This window comes from Hemiscyllium ocellatum, chromosome 4 (genome assembly GCF_020745735.1).
Source record: "Hemiscyllium ocellatum isolate sHemOce1 chromosome 4, sHemOce1.pat.X.cur, whole genome shotgun sequence".
In the NCBI taxonomy this organism is placed as follows: Eukaryota; Metazoa; Chordata; class Chondrichthyes; order Orectolobiformes; family Hemiscylliidae; genus Hemiscyllium; species Hemiscyllium ocellatum.
In genome coordinates, this window is record NC_083404.1 from 6,170,855 (window position 1) to 6,197,812 (window position 26,958).

The following is a 26,958-nucleotide window of genomic DNA, read 5'->3' on the forward strand; positions in this document are numbered from 1 at the left end:
AAACTGTTAAATACATCGTCCTGTTTTATTTCTGTCTGATCACAGCTCCATGGAATTGGCCTCACGAACTTAATTATTGTTTTTCAGAATTCTGGTAAAGGCAGACTTAAGTTAAAATGGCTGAACAAAGACAACGTGCACTTTCTACATCTGGAGAAGCACTTTATCAAATTCTAGGCCTCGAGAAAGGAGCTTCGCATGAAGAGATAAAAAAATCTTATAGGTATGTAGAGCGGTTCACCAAATTCCACATCCAAGTCTTGTATACATGGAACTAAAGTTGAAAATGTGTTGCTGGTTAAAGCACAGCAGGTTAGGCAGCATCCAAGGAATAGGAAATTCAACGTTTCGGGCATAAGCCCTTCATTACATGGAACTAAAGTTTGGGTCAATGGTATCTTTCATCAGACATAATATAAATAGCTCAAAATAAAACCTCTTTTATAGGTGTACAGGATGAATCAGATCAGATGGATGAGAAAACAATAAATAGTGGTTATGTGTTCAATTGCATGATCAGAAAACTATTTGGAGCAGTAGCATATTGCATATAAAGTTTATGATGTGGAGGTGCAAGATTTGAACTGGGGTTGACAAGATCAGAAGTCACATGACACCTGGTTATGGTCCAACATGCATTTGAAAGCTTGTGATTTCATATAACCTATTGGACCATAACCTGGTGTCGTGTGACTTCTGACTTTGCAGTTTGGAGTTTTGGTTAGGGTCAGTATATGCTGGCAAAAATCGACATAAACATCACTTTCCTGCTTCTCAATGCTATGCTCTCGTCCAGTGATGCTTGTATCTAGGTCTAGCTGAAAGACCAATCACTCACTGCTGCTAGTATTCGTCTCTAGGGAACTATAGCGTACAAAGATCCAGTATTCCTCATCTTTGGTGCTAATAGCAATTTGGATGGAGACTCTGGTCTGATGTGTTAATAATCAGAGTCAGTTACAAGAGCATAAGAATTAGGAGCAGGAGTTGATGACGAATCTGGGTGGAAGGGTGACCTGTGAGGAGGATGCAGAGATGTTGCAGATGATTTGGACAGGAAGAGTGAGTGGGCAAATGCATGGCAGCTACAGTATAATATGGATAAATGTAAGATTGTCCACTTTGGCAGCAAAAATAGGAAGACAGATTATTATGTGAGTTGATGTAAGTTGAGAGAGAGGAATGTTCAACAGAACCTGGGCATGTTCGTGCACCTGTTGCTGAAAGTAAGTGTGCAGGTGCAGCAAGTTGTGAAGAAGGTGAACTCGATGTTGGCTTTTGTAGCAAGAGGATTCAAGTACAGGAATAAGAATGGTTTGGCTGGTTATACTAGGCATTGGTGAGATTGCACCTGGAGTATTGTGTGCAGTTTTGTGTGAAAAATAGTCTTGCTGTAAAGGGAGTGCACCAAAGGTTTACCAAATCGATTCTTGGGATGGCAGCATTGACATATGAAGAGAGATTGAGTCAGTTAGGATTACATTCACTGAAGTTTAAAAGAATGAGGGGATCTCATAGAAATGTATGAAAATCTAACAGGACTAGATAGGTTAGAGGCAGGATGGATGCTTCCAATGGTGGGGAGTCCAAAACGAGGGGTCATAGTTTAACAATGAGGGGTAAATCATTTAGACCTGAGATGAGGAAAAATCTCTTCACCTTGAAACACCATAAGCTCAATTTCCTACCCACACTGCCCTATCAATTTCCTCATTCTCACACCTACTACTGAGTTGATAACAACATTTCTTCCTCTCTCCGTCAATTCAACTAGATATCATCCCCTCCAAATCAGCTAAGCATTTCATACACTCGTCCAATTCAATTCGACATTACCTCTTCACATCAGAGTTCATGCTAACACTGCCACCTTCCTCAGTTCATTCTTAACTTGCCCACTTTGAGGATCTGAAATCTGGATACAGGCTGAAGTAACTAGTTGTGGTCAGAAACAACCATTTAATACATGCTCTTGCTTACATAGGCAGCAATAAAATGGCTTTTTGATGCATAACAAAGTGGCTTCTTGGCTGCGAATTGATAATTCTGCTTAAAGCTGTTTTCCTGAACTAACCTTATTGTGCCTCAATAAAGATTAGCAGATAATGCTTCCTTTATAGTATAGAAATAACTAGACTAGATAAGACATTACTAGCCATTCTAACTGATCTTGCAAGTGCAGGTGCAAAGAATAGTTTTGCAGATAGGGGTGTTTCAATGTGGAAAGTAAGGTTGGATCCCAGGAAATACCATTGGGCTGTGAATAAAGTCATTTTAGTAAAATTGATTGGTAATTGTCTAAATGTGCTCTGGAATGATGCCCTGTACTTCCCTCAAAAAGTGTATAAAAATCTTTGTCTGAAGCCATTTGTCTTAAGCAGTTTCTCCTAGGACACAGAAGTGTTTCACCTCTGTGTTATTGGACAACCCATGCCCAGCTGAGATTGAATGAAGTGTGAAATCTTCCAGAACCAGACCGAATTGCTAGTGTTTATGACCCATCGCAGGAAAGAGAGAGACCATGCCCCCCCACCGGGGCTCCAGATCGTCAACTTCATTCTGTTAATGTTGACATTTCCCTTTCTCCCTTCGCCAAAATGCTACTCCAAGTTTCTCTCACTTGTGCATCTTTCCTGTTCTCTTCATTACCATTAATGTTTTTACTTTATTTGATATTTTTTACATCCAGCAGTGCTTTTACACACAACTGAACATTATTCCCCCATCACCAATTCACCCATAGCACTTTTTTTCATCTATTACCCATCACCAGTAAATCACCCGTGCTTCACAACTGATTAATTTACATGCACAGCCCATTAAAGGCAATGCCTTATGACCGTTAATTTATCTCATCTTCAGTTGCTAACCACTTCCATGTCATTGCCCTCTACTTTTCCATTTTAGTAACCAGCTAAGATCCTCAATGAGTGGCAAGTTGAGAAGGCAGTCCATTGTCTTTACAGGCATCCTCTTACTTTCCATCTGGGACTTGGGATAGAGGATGCTGCATGCAAGAGAATCATGTAACTGCAGATTGTGGCACTTCACCGGCTCCCAGGCCAACTGTTTACTTTAGGGTGCAGTGGAGTCTGTGGGTCATGTTTATGTTGGTTGTGAGCATTTGCCCAACCTTTTTGATTATTTGAGAAACCTTTTGTTGTGTTTCTGATTGCACTTCCGTCCTGTCCTCCTGATCTTCGGGCATCTGGTACGGAGGGGTGTGGGCAGATCGAAGGACCTCCTTATGGGTCTGCTCCTGGGTCTGGCCAGCGGGCTATAACCAGGTCCAGGCAGCGGGCTGATGGGGGGGGGGGGGGGGGGAAGGATCAAAACTTGCTGACTGCCTGCACATTTACCGCAGTCACGTTTGAGCTTGGGTGACATTGGAGAGGGAACTTAGGGTGTTTATCAATGTTCTCAATGCCTTTATAGGGAGTGGGCACCTCAGGGGATACTGCTTTATTTCTTCCTCCAAGTCCATTTTTATTTAGCCCCTTCCTGCACTCCCTACCCCTCCTTCATGTCTGATGCTTCATATTGTCTTTAATACACTTCATGTCTCAAATCCAACATCAGACTGAAGCTCTTCATCACCAGAACTATGCTTCTGCACCCTCTCTAATGCCTTCACAACCTTCCTAAAAGTGCGTATCCAGAACTGGATGGAATATTCTGGTCGAACTGGTATTTTATATAACTTGATAAACATCTTGCTCTTGAACTTGATGCCTGTACCCTTTATTTTCTATTGTATCTCTCATGGTGTTACACACTTCTCTGCTTTGAACGTCCTTTGTCACCTTTGTCAACCAGCAATTAATCTATTCCTGATAAAGTTCACCACTTAGGTTATAATGCTTACAAATTTTAAATCATCCACAAATCAACGATCTCTGTTAGATCAACAAAAATTCAAGTAAGATTATTAAGATTCTCAAGGACTAGAGGACATCAGTTTAAGATTAGCCGAGAAAGAATCAAAGGGGACCTGAGGGACGATGTTTTTACACAGAGGGTGGTACACATGTGGAATGAGCTGCCAGCGGAAGTGGTTGAGGCAAGTACATTAACAACACTTAAAATGCATTTGGACAAATACATGGATAGGAACAGTTTAGAAGGATATGGGCCAAGTGCAGGGAAATGGGGTTGGCGTTGATGGACATTTTTGTTGCTATGGACCAGTTTGGGCCAAAGGGCCCATCTCCGTGCTATAGGACTCTATGACTCTCTGACTTTCCTTTGCAAAATCCATGCTGGCTTTCCTCAATAAATCCACTTTCGCTGATGTGACTATTAGCTTTGTCTCAAATTACTAATTTTCTTGAAGTTGCTCAATTAACAATGTTAAGCTGACTGGTACATAATTGCTTGGCCTAACCTTATACACTGTTTTCTGATCAAAGGTTTTAAAGTTTACATTTCTCCAATCCTCTCAACTTGGAGTGGAAAATTAATGCCAGCGTCTCTGCAATTTTCTTCCTTTTTGTTTTACAAGATCTGTGAATGCATCTCATCCAGCCCTGTATATTATCAACTTTAAGTACAGACAACCATCCATTTTAAACCCTTCCAGTGACAGCATTTCCTTCTCTTTTATCATGGCCTGGGTAACATCTTCCTCCTTGATAAAGACAGATGCAAAGTATTTAATTAATACTTCAGTCATGGCTTCAGGTTTCAGGTGTAAATATCCTTTTTGGTCCCTATTCAGTCCCACTCCTCCTTTAACTATTCTTGTATTATTTAAATGCCTATGGAAGACTTTATAATTATCTTTTATGTTCAATGCCATATGTTCATTTCTCTTTTCATATTCACTGGTAGAATATTACAAAAGGGTATAGGGACCGGCAGACACTGTGATATCCTATAAGTCCATTGAACACTGGATTGATAAAGTCCCACCTTCTCAATATCTCTATTAGAGAGAAGTTCTAGGAGAATATGGTGACTTTACCTCTAAGGATCACCACACCTTAGGTAAGGGGAGAGGTTAAGAAGGAGAATCCTTCATGGTAATCTCAGCCAGTATAGGAATTGAACCCATACTGTTGGTGATACCCTACATTGCGAAGCAGTCATTCATTCAAAAGAGCTAACCAAACCCCCAGCATCAGTTTACACTTGCATAGCTAGTAATGCTGTATAAACAAGTTTGGTTCACTAATGCCTCTTAGAGAAGGAAATCTGCTATCCTTACCTGGTCTGGTCTACATGTGACTCCAGACCCACTGTGTGGTTGATTCCTAGCAATTTAGGATGGGCAATAAAGGTTGGCCTAGACAGCGATGCCCACATCGCATGGACAAACTTTTAATAATGACCTTGTCTAAATGCTGCAATGAAAGCTTTTGGGTGATTGATGATTGTGTTGAAATCAACGCTTCAATATCACCCATTATGGTTGGGTCTACAAGTAAAGCAAATGTGTTGCCTAAGCTATAAGCCAGGTTCTATGCAAAGATTGGCACTGAACCTGTTCATGCTCCTGGACATTAACTACTGTTTTCTGGCAGCCTTCCCAATGTACAACTTCTCATTGTACAGGCACATGAGCCCTCCCATGAATGCTTCCCATTCACCATCTCATGTGACTCCTCTGCAGTGGGCCATCTGGCAAGCTGACACTTGGACTATCCCTGCCCTCTGCCCTGGTTATACCCCTCATGCCCTAAGTCCCACCACACAGAAATCCCCAGCTTAATCTATCCCCTAAGATTAGTGTCAGTGTCATTTGGTGGCTGTGAATGTGAAATCACGTGATTGTGGTGTCTCCATCATCACTGGCTTCCATGTGCTCCCCCAATGCCTGGCCAGAATGAATCTTTCAGATAGCAGACACAATGGCAGCATTCAAGAAGCACCTGGGAATAGAGGGATACGGATCCTGTAAGTGACAACAGTTTTAATTTGAAAGGGCAAAATATATTGGTACAGCTTGGAGGGCTAAAGGGCCTGTTCCTGTGCTGTTTTGTTGTTTGCTTTTGCTCTTCGTTCTTGATCTGAAAGTGCAAAGGCACAAGGGTGATAATTATATATTAAATGGGTGTTTGTGTATTTAGGTCACAGGTCATCGTTGGTGGATTTAGTCATTCTCATATACAAGTGCAGGTTGTAAGACAGGTTGGAGGAGAAGGGGAAGGTTTGATAGTTGAATGACCACAAAACACACATGTCCCTTTAAATAAGTGAATAAAGACTAGACTCCAGCATTCTGCCTCTCCAAGTTCTAAAAATTAGCAAAGTTGTGGTGTGGGAAGAAGTATATACGTGCCTGCTTATACCATCTTCATCTTGCGAATCAGAAGGGGTTAGGCTGGAAGGATAATTAGGTTTGGAGTTTCCATCACTTTCAATGGTTTCAGTCCTGCCTATGCCCAAAGCCTCAGCAATGACTGCCCCAATATTATCTAGCAGCTTGTCCTCCATCCTGACATTAGCTTAAAAATGTGTTGCTGGAAAAGAGCAGCAGGAATTCTCCAGCTTTCTCATTTCCCCTCCCCCCACATTATCTCAGTCCCAACCCTCAGACTCAGCACCACCTTCTTGACCTGCAATCCTCTTCCTGACCTCTCCGCCCCCACCCCCTCTCCGGCCTATCACCCTCACCTTAACCTCCTTCCACCTATCGCATTCCCAACACCCCTCCTCCAAGTCCCTCCTCCCTAACTTTTATCTTAGCCTGCTTGACACACCCGCCTCATTCCTGAAGAAGGACTTATGCCCGAAACGTCGATTCTCCTGTTCCTTTGATGCTGCCTGACCTGTTGCGCTTTTCCAGCAACACATTTTTAACCTCTGATCTCCAGCATCTGCAGTCCTCACTTTCTCCATCCTGACATGCCTGGCCCACTTTGGCTAGCTCCTTGTATGTTATCTTGTCCTGCAATCCACTGGAGTACAAGGATTATAAGGAATACAAATCAGAAAGCAAAATAAACTAATTAGGTGTGCTGTGCAAATACTGTGCAAAGATTACCCTGACAATTATTACAATTGACACAGTAACTAAGAGGCGGAAAGGCAAAAGAAATCGCAGAGATGCCAAGGATCAGGCAAGAGAAGACATCAGAATAAATGCAAATTACTGTGGATGCTGGAATCTGAAATCAAAAGAGAAAATGCTGGAAAATCTCAGCAGGTCTGGCAGCATCTGTAAGGAGAGAAAAGAGCTGACGTTTCAAGTCTAACTGACCCTTTGTCAAAGCTTTGTCAAAGACATCAGAATTGTCAATCTTCTAAGTTAAACATCACACAACACAGGTTATAGTCCAACAGGTTTATTTAGAAGCACTAGCTTCTGGAGCACTGCTCCATCATCAGGTAACTGTAGAGCAGGATCATAAGACAGAATTTAGAGCAAAAGATCATAGTGTCATGCATGCAACCGATATAATATATTGAACAAACCTAGAATGCTGTTAAGTCTTTCATCTTTTAGAATGGGTTGCAGGTTTCGGTTCATTAATACATAAATCCCAGGACTTCTTTCAAGTCACATTTTCAAGATAACTTAAAGTTTCATTTAAAAAGGTGACACCTCAGCTCAGACAATGCATTAAAGGTTTGGAGTTAGAGTCTGTCTGTATTCTAATCTTGAATCAGACTGGTTCCATTTCCAAAACAGGAATTTATAAAATGTTACATGGATTGACTGCCTGCGGATTGTGTGCTTTTTGAGCAAAATAGAATGTATCTGCAAATACAATTCTACAAATGCAAATTCACCCTATAGACTTATATGTGTGTTTGGGTGCTGTGTGGGGGGGGGGGGGGGGGGGGGGGGAGAGAGAGAGAGTGTGTGTGTGTGTGTGTGTGTGTGTGTGTGTGTGTGTGTGTGTGTGTGTGTGTGTGTGTGTGTGTGTGTGTGTGTAGTGGAGTCACCTGTAGTGTGACATGAACTACTCAACTCCTGGTTGAGGCCATTCTCATGGATAGTAAAAAGTGAGGTCTGCAGATGCTGGAGATCAGAGCTGAAAATGTGTTGCTGGTTAAAGCACAGCAGGTCAGGCAGCATCCAAGGAACAGGAAATTCGACGTTTCGGGCCAGAGCCCTTCATCAGGAATGAGGAGAGTGTGCCAGGCAGGCTAAGATAAAAGGTAGGGAGGAGGGACTTGGGGGAGGGGCGATGGAGATGTGATAGATGGAAGGAAGTCAAGGTGAGGGTGATAGGTCGGAGTGGGGTGGGGGCGGAGAGGTCAGGAAGAAGATTGCAGGTTAGGAGGGCGGTGCTGAGTTCGAGGGAATCGACTGAGACAAGGTGGGGGGAGGGGAAATGAGGAAACTGGAGAAATCTGAATTCATCCCTTGTGATTGGAGGGTTCCCAGGAGGAAGATGAGGCGCTCTTCTTCCAACCGTCGTGTTGTTATGTTCTGGCGATGGAGGAGTCCAAGGACCTGCATGTCCTCGGTGGAGTGGGAGGGAAAGTTAAAGTGTTGAGCCACGGGGTGGTTGGGTTCGTTGGTCCGGGCGTCCCAGAGGTGTTCCCTGAAGCGTTCCGCAAGTAGGCGGCCTGTCTCCCCAGTATAGAGGAGATCTCATGGATACCAAACTTGGCTATCAGCCTCTGCCTGGTCACTTTCATTGTTGCCTGTCCAGATGTCTGTGGTGGAGGATGGTCACCCAAAAATCCGAGGCCGAATGTCCCTGACTGCTGAAGTGCTCCCCGACTGGGAGGGAACATCCCAGTCTGGCGATTGTTGCGCAGTGTCCATTCATCCGTTGTCGTTGCATGGTCTCGCCAAGAAACCTTGCCTACAGCGTATGAGTTAGACAATGTTGGGCAACTCCACGATCTTCTAAGTGGCAAGGTATGAAATGGAATAGCCTCCTGGACATAGAAATTTGACAGATGCAGTAGCAACAATGTAGTAGCAAATGAATGCTATTTAATGACAGACATGCTGTAAATCAGTGAAAATATCCTGCAAAAACAATCCACGGAAATAATTTTCATGGAGAAAGGCATGCTTTCTAAAACTTAATGTGCTTAGAATCTCCTGTAGTTCTTAATACTGTTAAAACCTAGCAACAACATAGTTCCATAAATATTAAGATGTTAAATGTAAATAAAACTTAACAGTGTTAATAAATCTTATTATCTTTCAGATGCTTCTAATCAACATCCTGCTTCAAATCCCTTAAAAGTATCTTTGAGTTATCAAGTGAGATTAACTGATTTCAGAGTTTTTTGTAGAAACATGGGAAATGTGCCTCGAATTGTAAAATGGCATTTGCTTAACTAATTAATGCAATGAATTACTAATATGACACAGCTTTCAAGTGACATGGGGATTGGTACAATCAGTGGAATGCATGATTATCCATGCATGTGAAATTGATCATACTGGGTGCATCAGAAGCAAGATCTATAATAGCTAATAATTTTCTTTTCTCTTTTATTGAGTTTTTTTGTCACTGCCAGTTGCTTTCAACTTGATCATGATTTAGTTCAATTATATTTATCTTTATACATTAGTTTCCATTTTTCCAGACACATTCCGTCACATACTGCATTAATTTCTCCTCATTCTTCACCATTCCTATTAGTCCTGAATTGGAGGAAAGATACACTGGCACTGGAGGCAATCTAAAGAAGGTTCTCTAGGCTGAATCTCACAATTAGGTCGCCTCTCACTTTTCTATATTCCACAAATACAAGCCCAATTTAGTTGACCTATCTTTATAAGACAGTCCGTCGATACCTTCAAAAACACATTAAGGTCACTCAGTTAAGACTTCTCCCTCACAAGTTTATGTTGTCTCTGTTTGATTTGTTCATGCTTATTCAAATGCTCAGTGATGATAGATTCCTTCTGTACAAACTGCATCAAACAACAGAAACCATAGTTTCATGATTCTCCCTTTCTTCTTTGTTAAATAATGGTGTGACTTTTCCAATTTGCCAATCCAAAGGCGAACTTGCTGAGCTTTAGAAATTAAGAGAAGAAAGAATTGAGGAGAAGATTGTTTTCCTCATGGAAGCTTGTGAGTCCTTGGAACTCAAGCAAAATCTGTGAATATTTTTCAGATCGGGGTAGGTAAATCCTTACCAAGTAAGGGCATGAAGACTTATTGTGGGTTGGTGGGAATGTGGTGTAAGCAGATTAGCCAAGGTCTAATTGAACGATGGAGCAAGCTGAATGACTGAATGGCCTACTTCTACCATGAAGCATAATTTCCTCAATTTGGAATTTCAGCTCCCTAAGCCAGAGATTAATATTACATTAAGCCTTTTTGAATTTTTTATGTACCTAAACACAAGCTTTTACATATTTTTGACACCAATCATTTTTCTTCTTCCTATCTCCTAGTATTTCTCCATTTAAAGTGATTTGATCTGGCCATCTTGGATCCAAAATGGATTACCTCACACTTCCCAACATTGAACTCCATTTGCCAAAGACCTCTCTTACTTAGCCACTTAATCTTTCAATATGTTCCTTGTAACTTCATGTTCCCATCTCAATAGCTGAGTGTTCCTTAGTGTCTTATGCAGAGTTTGATAGATAGCTCTTCAAAGTTTGTGAGAAGGTTTGTAGCTCGTTGTTGTGGTTCTGTTTGCTGAGCTGGGAGTTTTTGTTGCAGACGTTTCGTCCCCTTTCTAGGTGACATCCTCAGTGCTTGGGAGCCTCCTGTGAAGCCAGGATAGCTCTTTCTTCTAATTCATAAATTATAAAATCATGGGTTTAGTGGTGCTAGTCAACAGAAGCCCCAAGGAAATTCTTGGCAATGGATTCACAGTTATGATTTTGTCTAATTTTGAGTCATAGAGATCCTACACCACAGAAAAAAGTCCTTTGACCTATTGAATCTGTGCTGGTCAAAGTCAACCACCTAACTGTTCTATTCCCACTTTCCAGCATTTAGCCTAAAATGTTGCATGTCTTGGTATCACAGGTCCATATTGTACCTAAGATGGCACTGTAAGTGGCAACTTGTAAACTTTTCACGGTACTCATGTGAGTACGTGATAATAAAGCTAATTCTAATTATAAATACTTCTTAAATGTTATAAGGATTTCTGCCTTTACCACCCTTACAGCCAGTGAGTTCCATATTCCCACCGTCCTCTAGGTGAAAAGGGTTTTCCTCAGATCTCCCCTAAACCTTCTGCCCCTTACCTTAAATTTATGCCCCTATCAACGATCCCTCCAGTAAAAGGAAATGTTTCTTCCTGTCTACCCTAACTATGCCCCTTACAATTTTATGCATCTCCACCATGTCTCCTGTCAACCTTCTCTGCTGTAAGGAAATCTTTCTTCATAACTGAAACTGTCCAGTCCAGGCAATATCCTGGTAAATCTCCTCTGCACCCTCTCCAGTGCTATCTCATCCCTCTTATAATGTAGATTCTAAAATTGCATATAAGACTATAACTGTGGCCTAACTAATGTTTTATGCAGTTCATGCATAACCTCCCTCCTCTTTGACACAATGCCTCAGCTAATAAATACCATATGTCTTCTTAACAGCTTTATCCACCTGTGCTGATACTTTAAGCAACCAGTGGACATGTATACCAAGGTCTCGCTGATCTTCGATGCTTCCCAGGGCCCTACTGTTTCATCATATATTTTATTGCCTTATTTGTCCTGCCCAAGAGCATCACCCTCGCATTTATCTGGATTGAATTCCATTTGCCACTGATCAGCCCATCAAACTAACCCGTCTATATCCTCCTGTAATCTAAAGCTTTTCTCCTCACTTGGTCCTCTAGTCCTTCATTCCTATGAAGGGATCAACTGAAATTTCTCCAGAAACAGCAAAGGAAATATTACCTTTAAGTTCTTTTCAATTTGGATCTGCCCTAAGAATGGCCAACTTGACAGAAATCTTTGAACAGGTTGTAATCCTCTTATAGCGTGCTGCATTGGGAAAATGTGAAAAATTGCAATAAAAATTTTTAGTATGCTTGAATAGTTTACACTATTAAGATATGCACTGTTCAGCAGTCTTGAGACAAATTCAAATCTCTTTGTTATTACATTCCACAGAAAACTTGCTTTGAAACACCATCCAGACAAAAATCTTGATAATCCAGATGCGAGTGATAAATTCAAAGAGATCAACAATGCTCATTCAATACTGTCAGATATAACCAAACGAAACATTTATGATAAATACGGTTCACTGGGACTGTACATCGCTGAACAGTTCGGTGAAGAGAATGTGAACACATACTTCATGTTGTCTAGCTGGTGGGCAAAGGTAAATTTGATTTCTGTTTTATTCATTTTCACGAGCAGTAACATTTTGTGGTGCTGTAAGTTGCAGTTCGAAAAAGTGAGAATCCAGAAAATTGAAAACTGAAACTTTCACAGTAAAAGTGTAAGCAATGTGTTAGAAAGGTTCATTGTTCTGCATATGTGTTATAAAAGTCTCTTGCCTATTCTGAATGTATCACTTGACTCAATCCTTTTTTTTTATGTAAAACAATACAATTTTACATTAAAGATTTAAAAGACTCTAGGTGATTTTCTAATGCACGTATCACAGGATCTCTCCTAATCTCTTGCCAAAATTCTAACAGGAGGCCAATGGAACCTTTGCAGAAAGTGAGTGGGGGGGGGGGGGGGGGGGATGGTGGTGAAGAGGTTCCATTATGAACTGGTACCTGGCGGTTGGTGAGCTCATCGATCAAGTGGCAGGGTTGGGTAACCTCAGCAGAGGCCTCAGCCATTTTCAAAGTCAGTCTCTTCCGCATTTGAATTGGAAAGAGCAAGTCCAAACAAACACTGCAAGTTGGCTCACAATCCGGGTATGGGAGGTGCAGGAATTTCACCAGATCTCCCATGAACCAGAGTCAGGCATTATCTCACTTCCCAAACTCTAATCATGGAAGGTAGATGGGAAGATATTTTAGGGGCCAAGAAGATTATTCATGCTGCTCCTGACAAAATGCCTGCCTTAAACTAGTGTGATCTGTATGCCTGTTCGCATGACCAACTGGTAGTGGTGACCAATTTTTAAAGTGGGTGGAGATTCAGGTTCGTTTAATATCTCAGTAAGTTGGGTAGTAACGACATATAATGAATGTAGGCCTTCTGCTACTGTGCAGGAGATTTGACTGTCCATTAAGCTCTTAAGAAATGAGTAACACATGCCGTTGGATTTCTTGGATCCAATCTTTCTACTTGCATTAGCTAGTGCTCACTAAGGAGACCATATTATCCTTCCTACAAAGAAAAAGTATATGTTTTGAAAAGGGTTTGGACAATGTCACTAACAAAATTGCAAAGAGAAATGGTCTTTGAATGTGGACCTCTGCAATCCATCTATTATACCATCTCAAACCCCTCTTTTCTCTTGATGTATCAGTTCTGTGCCCATCTCTCCAATCCAATTTCATTATATATACCAGCAGCAGCACTAAGACTGCTTTGGCCAAAGTTGCAACCTACACCCTTTGTGAATGTAGCCTTGGGTCATTATCTTCCTTGATCTCACACAGCATATCATTTGTTTACTGGATGATTCTTCAATGACTGCCAACTCTCTCTGCTTTGTTGCACAGTTGTGCTAAGCTGATCTTGTATGTTTCCACTTCTACTCATCCAATTCATTCAGCATATCATCTGCAATAGTTATTCTCACGTTTCTTCGCCTCTGGACACCAACTTTTAGGTCCCACATATTTCTTCATCTGTGTGCCACCCTTCTCTGCCATTATCCACAAGTATGTATTTGATTTTCATGTATATGCTGTTAACATTTTCCACCACATCTTTCAACCAAACGGCTACCTCATTGCTTTCTATCTGATGCCTATCTGAGCTCAAGTCATGGATGATTCATAATTTCCTTTGGTTATTCATCAGAAGAACTGGAGGCATCATTCTCCATGCTCATTACAAAACCTTACTACAGCGTGCAAGATTGAGACTAATCTGAGGGATCTAAACAGTAACAGATAGTAGTTTTATAATTTTTATCATAACAGCTCACCTGGGAATTTTAGTATTTGTAAATAGTGTAATAGTATATTAGCATTTTCTACATTTTTATGAGCTGATTGCATGGCAAATCTTGTCCACTTTGTACAAAGATCAAACTTTTTGATTGTGAAACCATTGAAGAGTTATTTCATTCTGTCAGAAGTGATAGAAGAGCATTGTACTATTGTGTCATTGTCCAGTCTTCTTGGTAAAGGGACTACAACTTGACCAGTACAATGACAACCACTCACCATTTTCACTATAAAATTGTCAACACTTCTTTAGTAAAAGAGAGAAATTAATTCTCGCAAGGTTATTGATTGTCAGTAATGCAGTAAATTATTACATTATTTTAATTCTGTCTGAGTGCACAGTGAGGTATATTTAGTAGCAGGCTGGCTTCCATTAAAAGGAACAGGAAATTTTGAGAAACTGAAGGAAAAGAGAGATTCAATTTTTCATATTGACAACCCGCCCTCCACCCTGAGTCAATTTAAGCTATAGCCTTGAGCCCGAAAAACTTGCATAAGCAAAATATACTCTTTTAAAAAGACTTAAATAACCTGTGAAATAGTAAACTAGACATTTGCACAGGAATATGCAGGACAGGTCATCACAAAGTCTGCTGTGCACCCTTCCAATTGCTAGATTTCAACCAATGGAAAGTCCATAACTCTCAAAATCAACAGCCTAGAAGGACCATGCAAATTCTACCTTCACTTCTAGGTAATTGTTTTTGTCTGTTCTCTGTATTTTACTCAGGGCCTTTTTGTGTTCTGTGGGTTGATCACTGGCTGCTACTTCTGCTGCTGCCTCTGTTGCTGCTGTAACTGTTGCTTTGGTAAATGCAAGCCCAAGTCCCCAGAGGGTGAAGAATATGAGTACTATGTCTCACCAGAGGACCTGGAGGAACAAATCCGCACAGACATGGAGAATGGTAAGTGCTAAATTCAAGGTTGAGCTTTCCACAAAGAAAAGGCTTTTGGGTTGTTCCCACATCCGTGGTTGGCGTGCAAATGCATATAATTATGGCCCTGCTATTTGTCATCTTAGTGCCCAGGGAATGCAACTGGAGAAGTCATTGATTTCAATTGCAAAATACAACACTCATCACATCCCGACAGACAAAGTCCCATTTATGCATACTCTCTGTTTGCTGCGTGCCAGCCAATCTTCTATCTATGCTAATATGTTATCCTATACACCATGAGCTTTTATTTTCAAAATAACCTTTGATACATAGAAACACAGAAGATAGGAGCAGAAGGAGGCCATTTGGCCCTTCGAGCCTACTCTGCCATTCATCATGGTCATGGCTGATCATCCAACTCAATTGCCAAATCCTGCTTTCTCCCCAAAACCTATGGGACACATGTCCCAAGTGCTATATCTATCCATTCCTTGAATACATTCAATGCTTTGGCATCAATTACTTCCTATGGTAATGAATTCCACAGGCTCACCCCTCTTTGGGTGAAGCAATGTCTCCTTATCTCCATCCTAAATGGTCTACCCCGAATCCTCAGACTGTGACCCCAGTTCTGGACACACCCACCATCAGGAACATCGTCCTGCATCTATCCTGTCTAGTCCTGTTAGGATTTTATAAGTCTCTATGAGATCCTCCCTCATTTGTCTGAACGCCAGTTACAACAATCCTAACCTAGTCAATCTCTCCTCATATGTCAGTCCTGGCATCTGGCATCTCATCAAATGTCTTCTGGAAATCCGAGTTTTCTGTATCTACAGGCTGACCTTGCATGGAAAGAACTCCAGTAAACTGGTTAAATATGATTGTCCTTTGATGAAACTATGCCAACTCTTCCACAGTGGCACAGTGGGCAGCACGGTGGCACAGTGGTTAGCACTGCTGCCTCACAGCGCCTGAGACCCGGGTCCAATTCCCGACTCAGGCGACAGACTGTGTGGAGTTTGCATGTTCTCCCCGTGTCTGCGTGGGTTTCCTCCGGGTGATCCGGTTTCCTCCCACAGTCCAAAGATGTGCAGGTCAGGTGAATTGGCCATGCTAAATTGCCCGTAGTGTTATGTAAGAAGTAAATATAGGGGTATGGGTGGGTTGCGCTTCGGCGGGTCGGTGTGGACTTGTTGGGCCGAAGGGCCTGTTTCCACACTGTAAGTAATCTAATTATCTCAAGTTTTTTTTAAGTGTGCAGCTATAATCTCTTTAATCTTTCTCCACAATAGATGTCCAATTAACTGGCCAGCCTGTAGTTTCCACTTTTCTGCCTCCCTTCTTGAATAAAGAGGTTGAATTTGCTACGTTCCTATCCAATGGAATGTAAGGAATTTTGGAAAATTAATACCAATACATCTAGTACCTCGTTAGCAACCTCTTTTAACACTTTAGGATGAAGTCCATCTGGGCTCAGAGATTTGGTACTCCACAGTACCATCATCAACTTGCTTTGTACCTGTTCCTTTGTGGTTGTAGTTCTGTTAAGTACCTCTAGCCTTAAGACTCCCCAATTTACTGCTATTACTGGAATGTTTTTTGCATCCTCAGTAGTAAAGACATAAGCAAAATATTTTATTTTATCCACCATTTCCTTACTATCTACTACCAATTCCTCATTCTCATTCTCCAGAGGACCAATACTTGCTTTACTTATTATTTTCCTTTGTAAGTACCTGTAGGAATTCTTGCTATCCATTTTTACATTGCTAGCTAGCTTCTTGTCACATTCTAAATTTTTCCACCTGATGAGTCATTCTCAGCTGTTCTTTACATTCTGACCCGTCATCTGACCTGCCACACATCTTTGCGTAGTTATATGGTTTCTCCCTAAAGTATGGTACTTTCCCTAACTTTTATTTTAATTAACCAAGGGTGGTAGGACCTCCCTGTAGAACCTTTCTTTAGTGCAAGCATCAACTTATTCTGAGTATTCTGAAATATCCTCTGAAATGTCTGCCATTGCTTCTCTATTGATCTATCCCTGAGCATAATATATATGTTCATTTAAGCTAGTTCAGCTTTCATGCCTACACAGTTGTCCTTAGTTAGCTTTAAAGTGTTAGGGCTTAGAACCAAACCTCTCACTTTCAAAGTGGAAGTCAAATTCAATGATCAATTAATCCTGTCACATTGCACAATACCAAGTCGAACATAACCTGCCTTCTTGCCAACTTTGTGAACAATATAGCGTAGAAATGTGGAGAGAATGGAATGAATTTTGTGTCTAAAAGAATGGGCCCAAGCCCATTTTGATCCCAATTTTGTCCTCAAGCCTCATCATCATTGAGCTTGTGTACAATGAATCCCAAGCTGCTTGCCAAGAAGTAGCCTTGCAAAGGTGGCAATAGCCTTTGAGTGAGTTTTTAAAGAAGAGAGATCATAAAGGGTAAGAAGGTGAATAACAGTGACCACAATTTTAAAGTTAAAAAATCACACAACACCAGGTTATAGTCCAACAGGTTTAATTGGAAGCAATTCCAATTAAACCTGTTACACTATAACCTGGTATTGTGTGATTTTTAACTTTGTACACCCCAGTCCAACACCAGCATTTCCAAATAACAATTTTAAAGAGTGGGTGATAGTATTATGGGTCTTTAGCACTGGGAAAGGCAGTGACAGGATTGGGGAATGCACAAAGCAATCAGATTTAGGGGGGAGCGGTGGATTGGTGATGTAGTGAGTAGTGGTGGCCTTCTTTGGAATGATGTAGAAATTGTGTTAAAGGTTATAGAAAGGTTGAATGAGTTACCTTCATTTTGAAGCAGACAGGAAAACCCATCCAGGATCCATAGCAGAAACACGACTTACTTGAATATGGAAAGAACCTGAAGCTGTTTCAAATGAGATAATTATTGATTTTTTTTTGTCTAGTTATGATGTCAGATGTCCAACATCTATCTCCCTCTGATCTCTTTCTCTCTCTCTCTACCTTTGTGCTGTTAGATTGTTTGTCCAACACCAAGGCTTGGATAATCTGTAATTTCTACCAGGTGAACATCAGAAGATGAGGGGTTATAAACTGGATAAGACACTGAAACCCATGGCACTAACAAGCCATCCCTTTATCCATGAGGTGTTACCTTCAGGTCCCACCATAAAACCTGTACCTGAGCTACCAGTTACATCAAACTCCAGTATCATAATCTGGTTCAGCCTGCAACAGTTCATATCTTCTGTATTGTATTCATTTCTGAGCAGAGTTTCGGGGCCCATATCTGCTCCACCAAACAGACTGTCTCTTTTTTTTTTGCCTCTGTGCTCATCTCCACCTTTCCACAGACAATTGACTGATAGAGGCTTTACTTGTGTTTGGTCACCTCTGGGCTCAACTATTCCATCCTGTCATTTAGCCTTTGTAAACAGCAAACCAGGGAGTCTGTATGCTATCCTGCACTAAGTCCCTAAGTCCCCTTCATCCATGTCCTCGTTGACTTACATTGACTCCAAAACCATCGATCTGAAATATCATTCTCACATTTAAATGTCTTTAATGGTGTACTTCCCTGGATCTCTGAAACTACATTCCCATCCTGCCTTCCTCTCACTCCGGCTTATTCTGTATTCACTCTCACTTTGCTGTGACATTGGTGGACATAAAAGGTCTCACATTCTCTAAACTAGCCCCCGTCCCGACATCCTTCTTCACTTTTAAAACTATCTTTTTGACCAAGTTTTTAGTTGGTCCTCCGATTGCCTATTTTGTCTTGGTACCAATTCTTGTTAGATTTTGCTTCTGTGAAATGCCTTGAGAAGTTTTTGACAATAAAGGTGCTAACTTCAGGTTGTTGTTAAAGATAATGGAATGCTGCAGTGAATATGATGAGCTGGATTTTGAAGTCTCACCCATCAATCAGAGAACACCCCCATTGGTTATAAGGGAGACCAGCAGATGCTATTAATGTTGCCACTTTTCGGCCTCACTGTAGTTGAGATTGTTGGCAATGGAAGTCCTGCCCACTGAGTTGCTAGCCAGTCAGAGGTCAGCAATTGCTTGTTGCCAATAGTGGGAATAGTGGCTGTGGGTACCACTAACCCACCAGAGGCCAGGAACGATGAGGGAGTCCAAACCACAGGTTGGTGAGTGCAAAACGAGGCTCACTGGGAAAGGGGCTCAAAGGCAAGTACATGGGTGGTTTTCAGCACACCCCAGTCATGACTGTCTGATAATAATGGAGTTTTCACCATCCCCTCAGACCTCTCCCTCACTGAGGATGAACGATCAGTCCTCCACTCTGTCTGCTACAATCCCGACCTCACCATCAAACCAGCAGATAAAGGGGGTGCAGTGGTAGTTTGGCGCACTGACCTCTACACCGCTGAAACCAGACGCCAACTCGATGACACCTCCTCCTACTGCCCCTCGACCATGACCCCACCCCACATCACCAAACCATCATCTCCCATCACCTCAGGAGATCTCCCACCCACAGCTTCCAACCTCATAGTCCGGGAACCCCGCACCACCCAATTTTACCTCCTTCCCAAGATCCACAAGCCTGACCACCCTGGCCGACCCATTGTCTCAGCCTGCTCCTGCCCCACTGAACTCATCTCTACCTACCTCGTCACTGTCCTATTCCCTCCTAGTCCAGGAACTCCCCACATACGTTCGAGACACCACCTACATCCTCCACCTCCTCCAGGACTTCTGTTTCTCTGGCCCCCAATGCCTCATCTTCACCATGGATATCCAATCCCTCTACACCTTCATCCGCCATGACCAGGGCCTCCAAGCCCTCCATTTCTTCCTCTCCTGACATCCCCAACAGTATCCTTCCACCTACACTCTCATTTGTTTGGCTGAACTGGCCCTCACCCTTAACAATTTATCCTTCAAATCCTCCCACTTCCTCCAGACAAAAGGGGTAGCCGTGGGTACCCATATGTGCCCCAGCTATGCCTGTCTCTTTGTTGGCTACATAGAACAGTCCATCTTCCATAGTTACACCGGCACCATTCCCCACCTGTTCCCCCGCTACATTGATGACTGCATCGGCGCCACCTCGTGCTCCTGCGAGGAGGTTGAGCAGTTCGTCAACTTCACCAACACATTCCACCCCAACCTTAAATTCACCTGGATCATCTCTGACACCTTCCTCCCCTTCCTGGATCTCTCCATCTCCATCAATGACAACCAACTCGACACTGACATTTTTTACAAGCCCATCGACTCCCACAACCCTACCTGGATTACACCTCTTCCCACCCAACCTCCTGCAAAAATGCTATCCTGTATTCCCAATGCCTCCACCCCCGCCGTATCAGCTGTATCCCAGGAGGACCAGTTCCATCACAGAACACAACAGATGGCCTCCTTCTTTAAAGACCACAATTGCCCTTCCCACGTGGTTGAAGATGCCCTCCAACGCATCTCATCCACGTCCCACACCTCCACCCTCAAACCCCACCCCTCCAACCGTAACAAGGACAGAACGCCCCTGGTGGTCACCTTCCAACTCTACCAACCTTCACATAAACTGCATCATCCGCCGACATATCCGCCACCTCCAAAAAGACCCCACCACCAGGGATATATTTCCCTCCCCACTCCTTTCCGCTTTCTATAAAGACTGTTCCCTCCGTGACTACCTGCTCAGGTCCACGCCCCCCCAACAACCCACCCTCCCGTCCTGGCACCCACCCCTGCCACCTCATGAATTGCAAAACCTGCGCCCACACCTCCTCCCTCAGCTCCATCCAAGGCCCCAAAGGAGCCTTCCACATCCATCAAAGTTTCACCTACACATCCACCAATGTCATTTATTGTATCCATTGCTCCCGATGCGGTCTCCTTTACACTGGGGAGACTGGACGCCTCCTAGCAGAGCGCTTTAGGGAATATCTCTGGGACACCCGCACCAATCAACCCACTGGCCATGGCCCAATATTTCAACTCCCCCTCCCACTCTGCCAAAGACATGCAGACCCTGGGCCTCCTTCACCACCACTCCCTCACCACCTGATGCCTGGAGGAAGAACGCCTCATCTTCCGCTTCAGAACACTTCAACCCCAGGGCATCAATGTGGACTTCACCAGTTTCCTCATTTCCCCTCCCCCACCTTACCCCAGTTCCAACCTTCCAACTCAGCACTATCCCCATGACCTGTCCAACCTGCCATCACCCTTCCCACCTATCCACTCCATCCTCCTCTCTGACCTTTCACCTTCATCCCCACCCCCATCCACCTATTGTACTTCTCCCTAGCCCCATCCCCCTCCCATTTATCTCTCCACCCTGGAGGCTCCCTGCCTTCATTCCTGATGAAGGGCTTTTGCCCGCGACGTCGATTTTCCTGCTCTGCAGATGCTGCCTGACCTGCTGTGCTTTTCCAGCTCCATTCTAATCTAGACTCTGATCTCCAGCATCTGCTGTCCTCATTTTTGCCTAGTTGATAATAATGGAGCCCCAGCCCATCCCTGGACTCACCGAATTGTAATGGGATCAGGGATAATGGGTGCCAGTGTGCTGATTTAGTGAGGCCCATTGACATACCAGCTGGGAGACCTATGACAGTCCCATGCCGGGGGAGCGGGGAGAGGTGGGGGGGGGGGTTCTCCCTTTACTGGCAGACTAAAGGAAGGCCTCTCTCATGACAACTGAGTCGAGCCATCGTGGTTCTTGTTGCAATGGGTAGCATTGAATCCAGCTGTGTATGTGAGAATTCAAAACATTTGGAACCTTTTCACTAGTGAGAGCCTCATGATAAACCTACTCCCCTGTTTCCAATCAGTCACACCTATGAAGCAATTACATTTGATTCAAATTCCATTTATAATCGCTTTCTTTGAATTCTCTTTCTGTTCTGAAATCCAAGTCACACCCTGAACTGTAAATGAAAAAGGTCTGTTTTCATGGCATGTATAAAAGACTGGTCGGATTTTTGAAAAAAAATCCTAGCAGTAATCAACCAACATAAATTAAACACACTGGGAAGAGTTAGTTCACTGAAACACACTCAACCCCAATAACTGAAAGGGAACAAAGTTCTCACGGTGGCTTGGTTAGAAAAGTACATCACCCAGTACAGATTCCTGCGATAAATGTACTGTCACAATGTCTATGAACCCAAGACATCTGTACAGTTCGGGATGTGTTGCTGCTTTGCTGAAAGATTTGAAATATCTTCGGCAGCTTGCCACACTGCCTTTCTATTTTTAAATGTTGGAAGGTTATCGCAGCACTGACATCTTCAAATCATCCTGGATTTCAAAGGCATTCAGAGGTCAGTGGGCAGAGCTCCATCTACAAGCTTGAGTAAGCATGCACAGATATCCATTGACTGAATAGGATGAGAAACTATGGTGTGACTATGCCCGTATAAACTCGTGCTGCTTCTACGGATGTCTGATTTTGCTATCTAAAATGCATACATTTTATGATGTACATGGTTAATGAAAGTATCTTTTGATCACTCTTTCAGAATGACATTTGTGCCAATTGCTTACCATTTTTGAGAGTAATTTTTTTCCTACACCCCCAACTCCCAGTACTGCTTCACACTGAGTCTGGGAAAATGTCTTCACTGAATTCCAATTTCACAGCAGCTGGCAATTCCCTGCCCCCAGTATTTGTTCAGCACACGTGAACCTAGACAGTGTATATCAGCAAACCCTTCTAATATGAGGACATCCCTGGAAAACTTAATCCTGTCCTGATCAAACATACATTCAGAGTTTCCAACAGGGTTAATGAAATGGGGGTTTCTTTCAAGAACAGACCAAACGTTGAACTTGGGAATTTGGTGGCTGGAATTTAATCAAATGGTAAATACACTTGACAAATCACATAAAGAAGCAAAGTAATGTATTTTTAAAGAGGCATCATCTAAAGATAGCAACCATGGAGTGCAGCTTATCATATTCCTTCCACTGGAGACCTATGTCATCATGTTCAGCTGATCACATTTCAGTATTCTGAAAATCCATTTGAATTTAAATTCTGTTTTCCTAATGCACTTATTGTTGAGACACTTTAACAACCGCACATTTGTTGATGCTGATCCAGCATAGTCCTACTAGTAATTTTCATATATTTCAAATTATGTGAGCATTTCCAAAATAGGAAATAATATTCCATTCTGTAATATACATTTCACTCAGCAGCTGATTCGAGAGAATGTTTCTCCAGCTGCCTCCCTCTGCCAAAATAAATTCTATCAATGGTTCAGCAGTGGACAAACACTTGAAAACTTGGAGAACTGTTTGCACTGTGTATTGTTTATTTGCACAGTGAAAGCATAATGTTTTTCTGACAAATTAAATGCACATTTATCACATACATAATTATTGCTAGTTTCTGGTTTCCAAGAGGTGAACTGAATTAATTAAAGATCAAATAATGCCCATTTTTGGGGAACAAAAGGATGTACATGCCATAAAACAGAGCAACAGTAACCAACTTGCTAATTGATCAGAAGGACTGAAATTTTCAGAAATATATGTTCAAAATGGTGCCATATGCTCTTCTGTAAAGTTTTGGTTTGTGTTTTCATTGAGTTGGGTTAAATCAGGATGGTTTTAAAAATTTTAAAAAATAAATAACTGTGGATGCTGGAAATCAGAAACAATATCAGAAATTGCTGGAAAAGTTCAGCAGGTCTGGCTGTATCTGTGGAGAGAAAAGTCAAGTTTAGAGTGTTGCTGGAAAAGCACAGCAGGTCAGGCAGCATCCAAGGAGCAGGAAATCGATGTTTTGGGCAAAAGCCCTTCATCAGGAATCCCGCACTGTCCACACATCAATGAATTCAATATGCGCCATGACGTAAATTCCTGCTCTTTGGATGCTGCCTGAACTGCTGTGCTTTTCCAGCACCACTCTAATCTTGACTCTAATCTCCAGCATCTGCAGTACCCACTTCTGACTTCTGTAGAGAGAAATTAGAGTTAGCATTTTGGATCCAGTGACCCTTCCTCGGAATAGCCTTCAGAAATGCTGGGCAGGTCCTAATTCTCACCGCTATTCCACTTCCCTGGAATTTTCTTTCTGGCATGAGATAAAGGTGTGATATTGAACATGCACATAGCCCCCCTGCTGTTGCAGACTCCATTGTGAGGGTGGGTATTGTAGAACCCCAGCATGTTTGATGGAGTTGGGCCTGTTTTGTTTATAGATGTGGTAAATGCAAATTCAAAGGAGTCATTAAACATGAGGAAACCCTACTTCTGAATTCGGAATAATGAAAAGAAACTGCCATTCACCAATTTCTCAAATTATATTGTTGCTCTTACCTTCTCAAAAAGCTGTCAATCCTGCATGCCCCCTCCCCCCTCCAACCCAGGCTCTGTCCAGGATGAAAATATGGCAGGCAAGGACCTTTTCGATGGAAATGTGTTGGCAAAATTGGGAACTCACCTACTTCCTTCTCCCACCTCCTCCAGTCATGGAATCATACAGTTTAGAGGAGGCCCTTCAGCCCATCAAGTCTGTGCCACCAAAAATATAATACTATCTAACACTAGTCCCACATTCGTTCACGAGGCTCAGGGCCTTGAATGTTATATTTCAAGTGCTAGTCCTCATACTTTTTAAAGGTTGTGAGGTTTTCCACCTCCAATGCATTCCCTCTGGGTGAAAAGATATTTTCCTCAAATCTCCTCTAAACCTCCTGTCCTTCACTTTAAAATTATCTCCCCATACTATTGACCCTTCAAGAAAGGGGAACAGCTGCTTTGTACTCCTCCATCCATTTTTTTAAATTTCAAAAATATACTTTATTCATAAAATAATTTGATGGTCTGTACAGTTGGTCATGCCATACATATGTAAACATTTACATACAGAGATCAGAATTTATCATTTTTATACAGGTCTGTGCATTTCTCATTCATATGCCCATATATTTAGCTGAGGCATCAGCAGAGTCCTAAACGACTGCATGGGCCCTCTGTTCTTCTTTAGGCAGGCAGATGTTACACGGTGGTCTTTCCCCACCACGCCTTGGCGGCAGCTGCCCCAAGCTTCAGCGCATCCCTCAACACGTAGTCCTGGACCTTGGAATGTGCCAGTCTGCAACACTCAGTCGGGGTCAACTCCTTCAGCTGGAAGATCAACAGGTTTCGGACCACCCAGAGAGCGTCCTTCACCGAGTTGATGATCCTCCAGGCACAGTTGATGTTCGTCTCGGTGTGCGTCCCGGGGAACAGGCCGTAGAGCACAGAGTTCCATGTCACGGCGCTGCTCGGGACGAACCTCGACAAACACCACTGCATTCCTCTCCAGACTTCCTCTGCATAGGCACATTCCAGAAGGAGGTGTGTGACAGTCTCTTCCCCCCCGCAGCCGCTTCGAGGGCAGCGTGCAGTGCGGCTGAGAGTCCGGGCGTGCATAAAGGATCTCACAGGCAGAGCCCTTCTCACCACCAGCCAAACCATGTCTCGGTGCTTGCTGGAAAGTTCTGACGATGAGGCATTCTGCCAAATGGCTTTGACAGTCTGCTCAGGGAACTGCTCGATAGGATCCACCCTCTCCTTTTCCCGAAGGGTCTCGAGGACACTAGTGCTGACCACTTCCTGATGGACTTGTGGTCAAAGGTGTTTTTCTTCATAAACTTCTCCACGAAGGACAGGTGATACGGAACGGTCCAACTACTCGGAGCGTTCTGCGGTAGTGAGGCCAGGCCCACCCTTCGCAACACCGGGGACAGGTAGAACCTCAGTACGTAGTGACACTTGGTGTTTGCGTACTGGGGATCCACGCACAGCTTGATGGAGCCACACACAAAGGTGGCCATGAGGGTGAGGGTGGCATTGGGTATATTTTTTCCCCCATTGTCCAGATCTTTGTACAGTGACTCCCTTCGGACCCAGTCCATCTTTGAACTCCATACAAACTGGAAGATGGCCTGGGTGACTGCAGCGGCGCAGGTTCTGGGAATAGGCCAGACCTGTGCCACGTATAATAGCAATGACAGTGCCTCACAGCTGATGACTAGGTTTTTCCCGGGATGGAGAGCGACCGTAGCTTCCATCTGCCCAGTTTATGCCTCACTTTGTTGATACACTCCTCCCAAGACTTGGCGCACGCCCCAGCTCCCCCAAACTAAATACCCAGCACCTTCAGGTGGTTTGTCCTGACGGTGAAGGGGATCGAGGATTGGTCAGCCCAGTTCCCGAAGAGCATGGCCTCGCTCTTGCCTCGGTTTATCTTGGCCCCCAAGGCCTGTTCGAACTGGTCACAAATGCACATGAGTCTGCGCACGGACAGCGGATCCGAGCAGAAAACGGCGACATCATCCGTGTACAGGGAGGCCTTAACCTGCAGGCCCCCGCTGCCAGGAATAGTCACCCCTCTCAGGCTCGCATCCTTCCTGATGGACTCGGCAAATGGCTCTATGCAGCACACAAACAAGGCAGGAGAGAGAGGGCAGCCCTGCCTGACTCCAGATCTGACTGGGAAGCTATCTGATTCCCACCCATTGATTGAGACTGCACTGACAATGTCGGTGTAGAGCAGTCTGATCCAATTGCAGATTCCCCCTATCCATGGCCTTTGTAATCTCATACACCTCAATCAGGAGTCCCCTCCACCTATACTGTTGTAAACAACCTGAGCTTATCCAGCCTCTTTTCGAATCAGATAATGTATTTTTGCTTCAGAACTTCAGGCCGAGACAAATTGAGACAGTATTTTAATGTATTGATTCAGACTTTGTTTCAGACTTCCTGTTGCTTTGTTGTTGCAGATGGGGACATTCCAGTTGTGCTGCAGCCTACAAATGCAAATGAGAAAACTCAGCTCATTGGCGATGGCCGACGTAGCTACAACACAGATGGGTAGAATTTAAAAGAGCAACAAGTTGTGCTGAAATTCTCAGCAACTGTTACGATGTGGACATGCCATGGAGCGTGGTTGTATTTTCTGTTTGGTAAATAACATTATCAACTATGGTCTTGATATTACACAAACAACCACCATCACTAGTTACCACACGGTAAAAAGCAATTTGAAAACCCTATCTTCAAGCAAAGCCCAGTATTGTTGTAAAAGCTTTAAATTATATTCATTTTTTTTCCTCATTTTACTTTATAACATCA

General features: G+C 43.1%; 1 protein-coding gene across 1 annotated transcript; it reads left to right on the forward strand.

Annotated features, from left to right (window-relative positions):
• Positions 1-105: 105 nt before the first annotated feature.
• Positions 106-26,887, forward strand: dnajc5b (DnaJ (Hsp40) homolog, subfamily C, member 5 beta). The gene is made up of 4 exons (XM_060824092.1): positions 106-223; positions 12,005-12,218; positions 14,708-14,882; positions 26,607-26,887. The coding sequence occupies exons 1-4, from the start codon at positions 117-119 to the stop codon at positions 26,699-26,701; spliced, it is 591 nt and encodes a 196-aa protein (XP_060680075.1). The 5' UTR covers positions 106-116; the 3' UTR covers positions 26,702-26,887.
• The last annotated feature ends 71 nt before the right edge of the window (positions 26,888-26,958 follow it).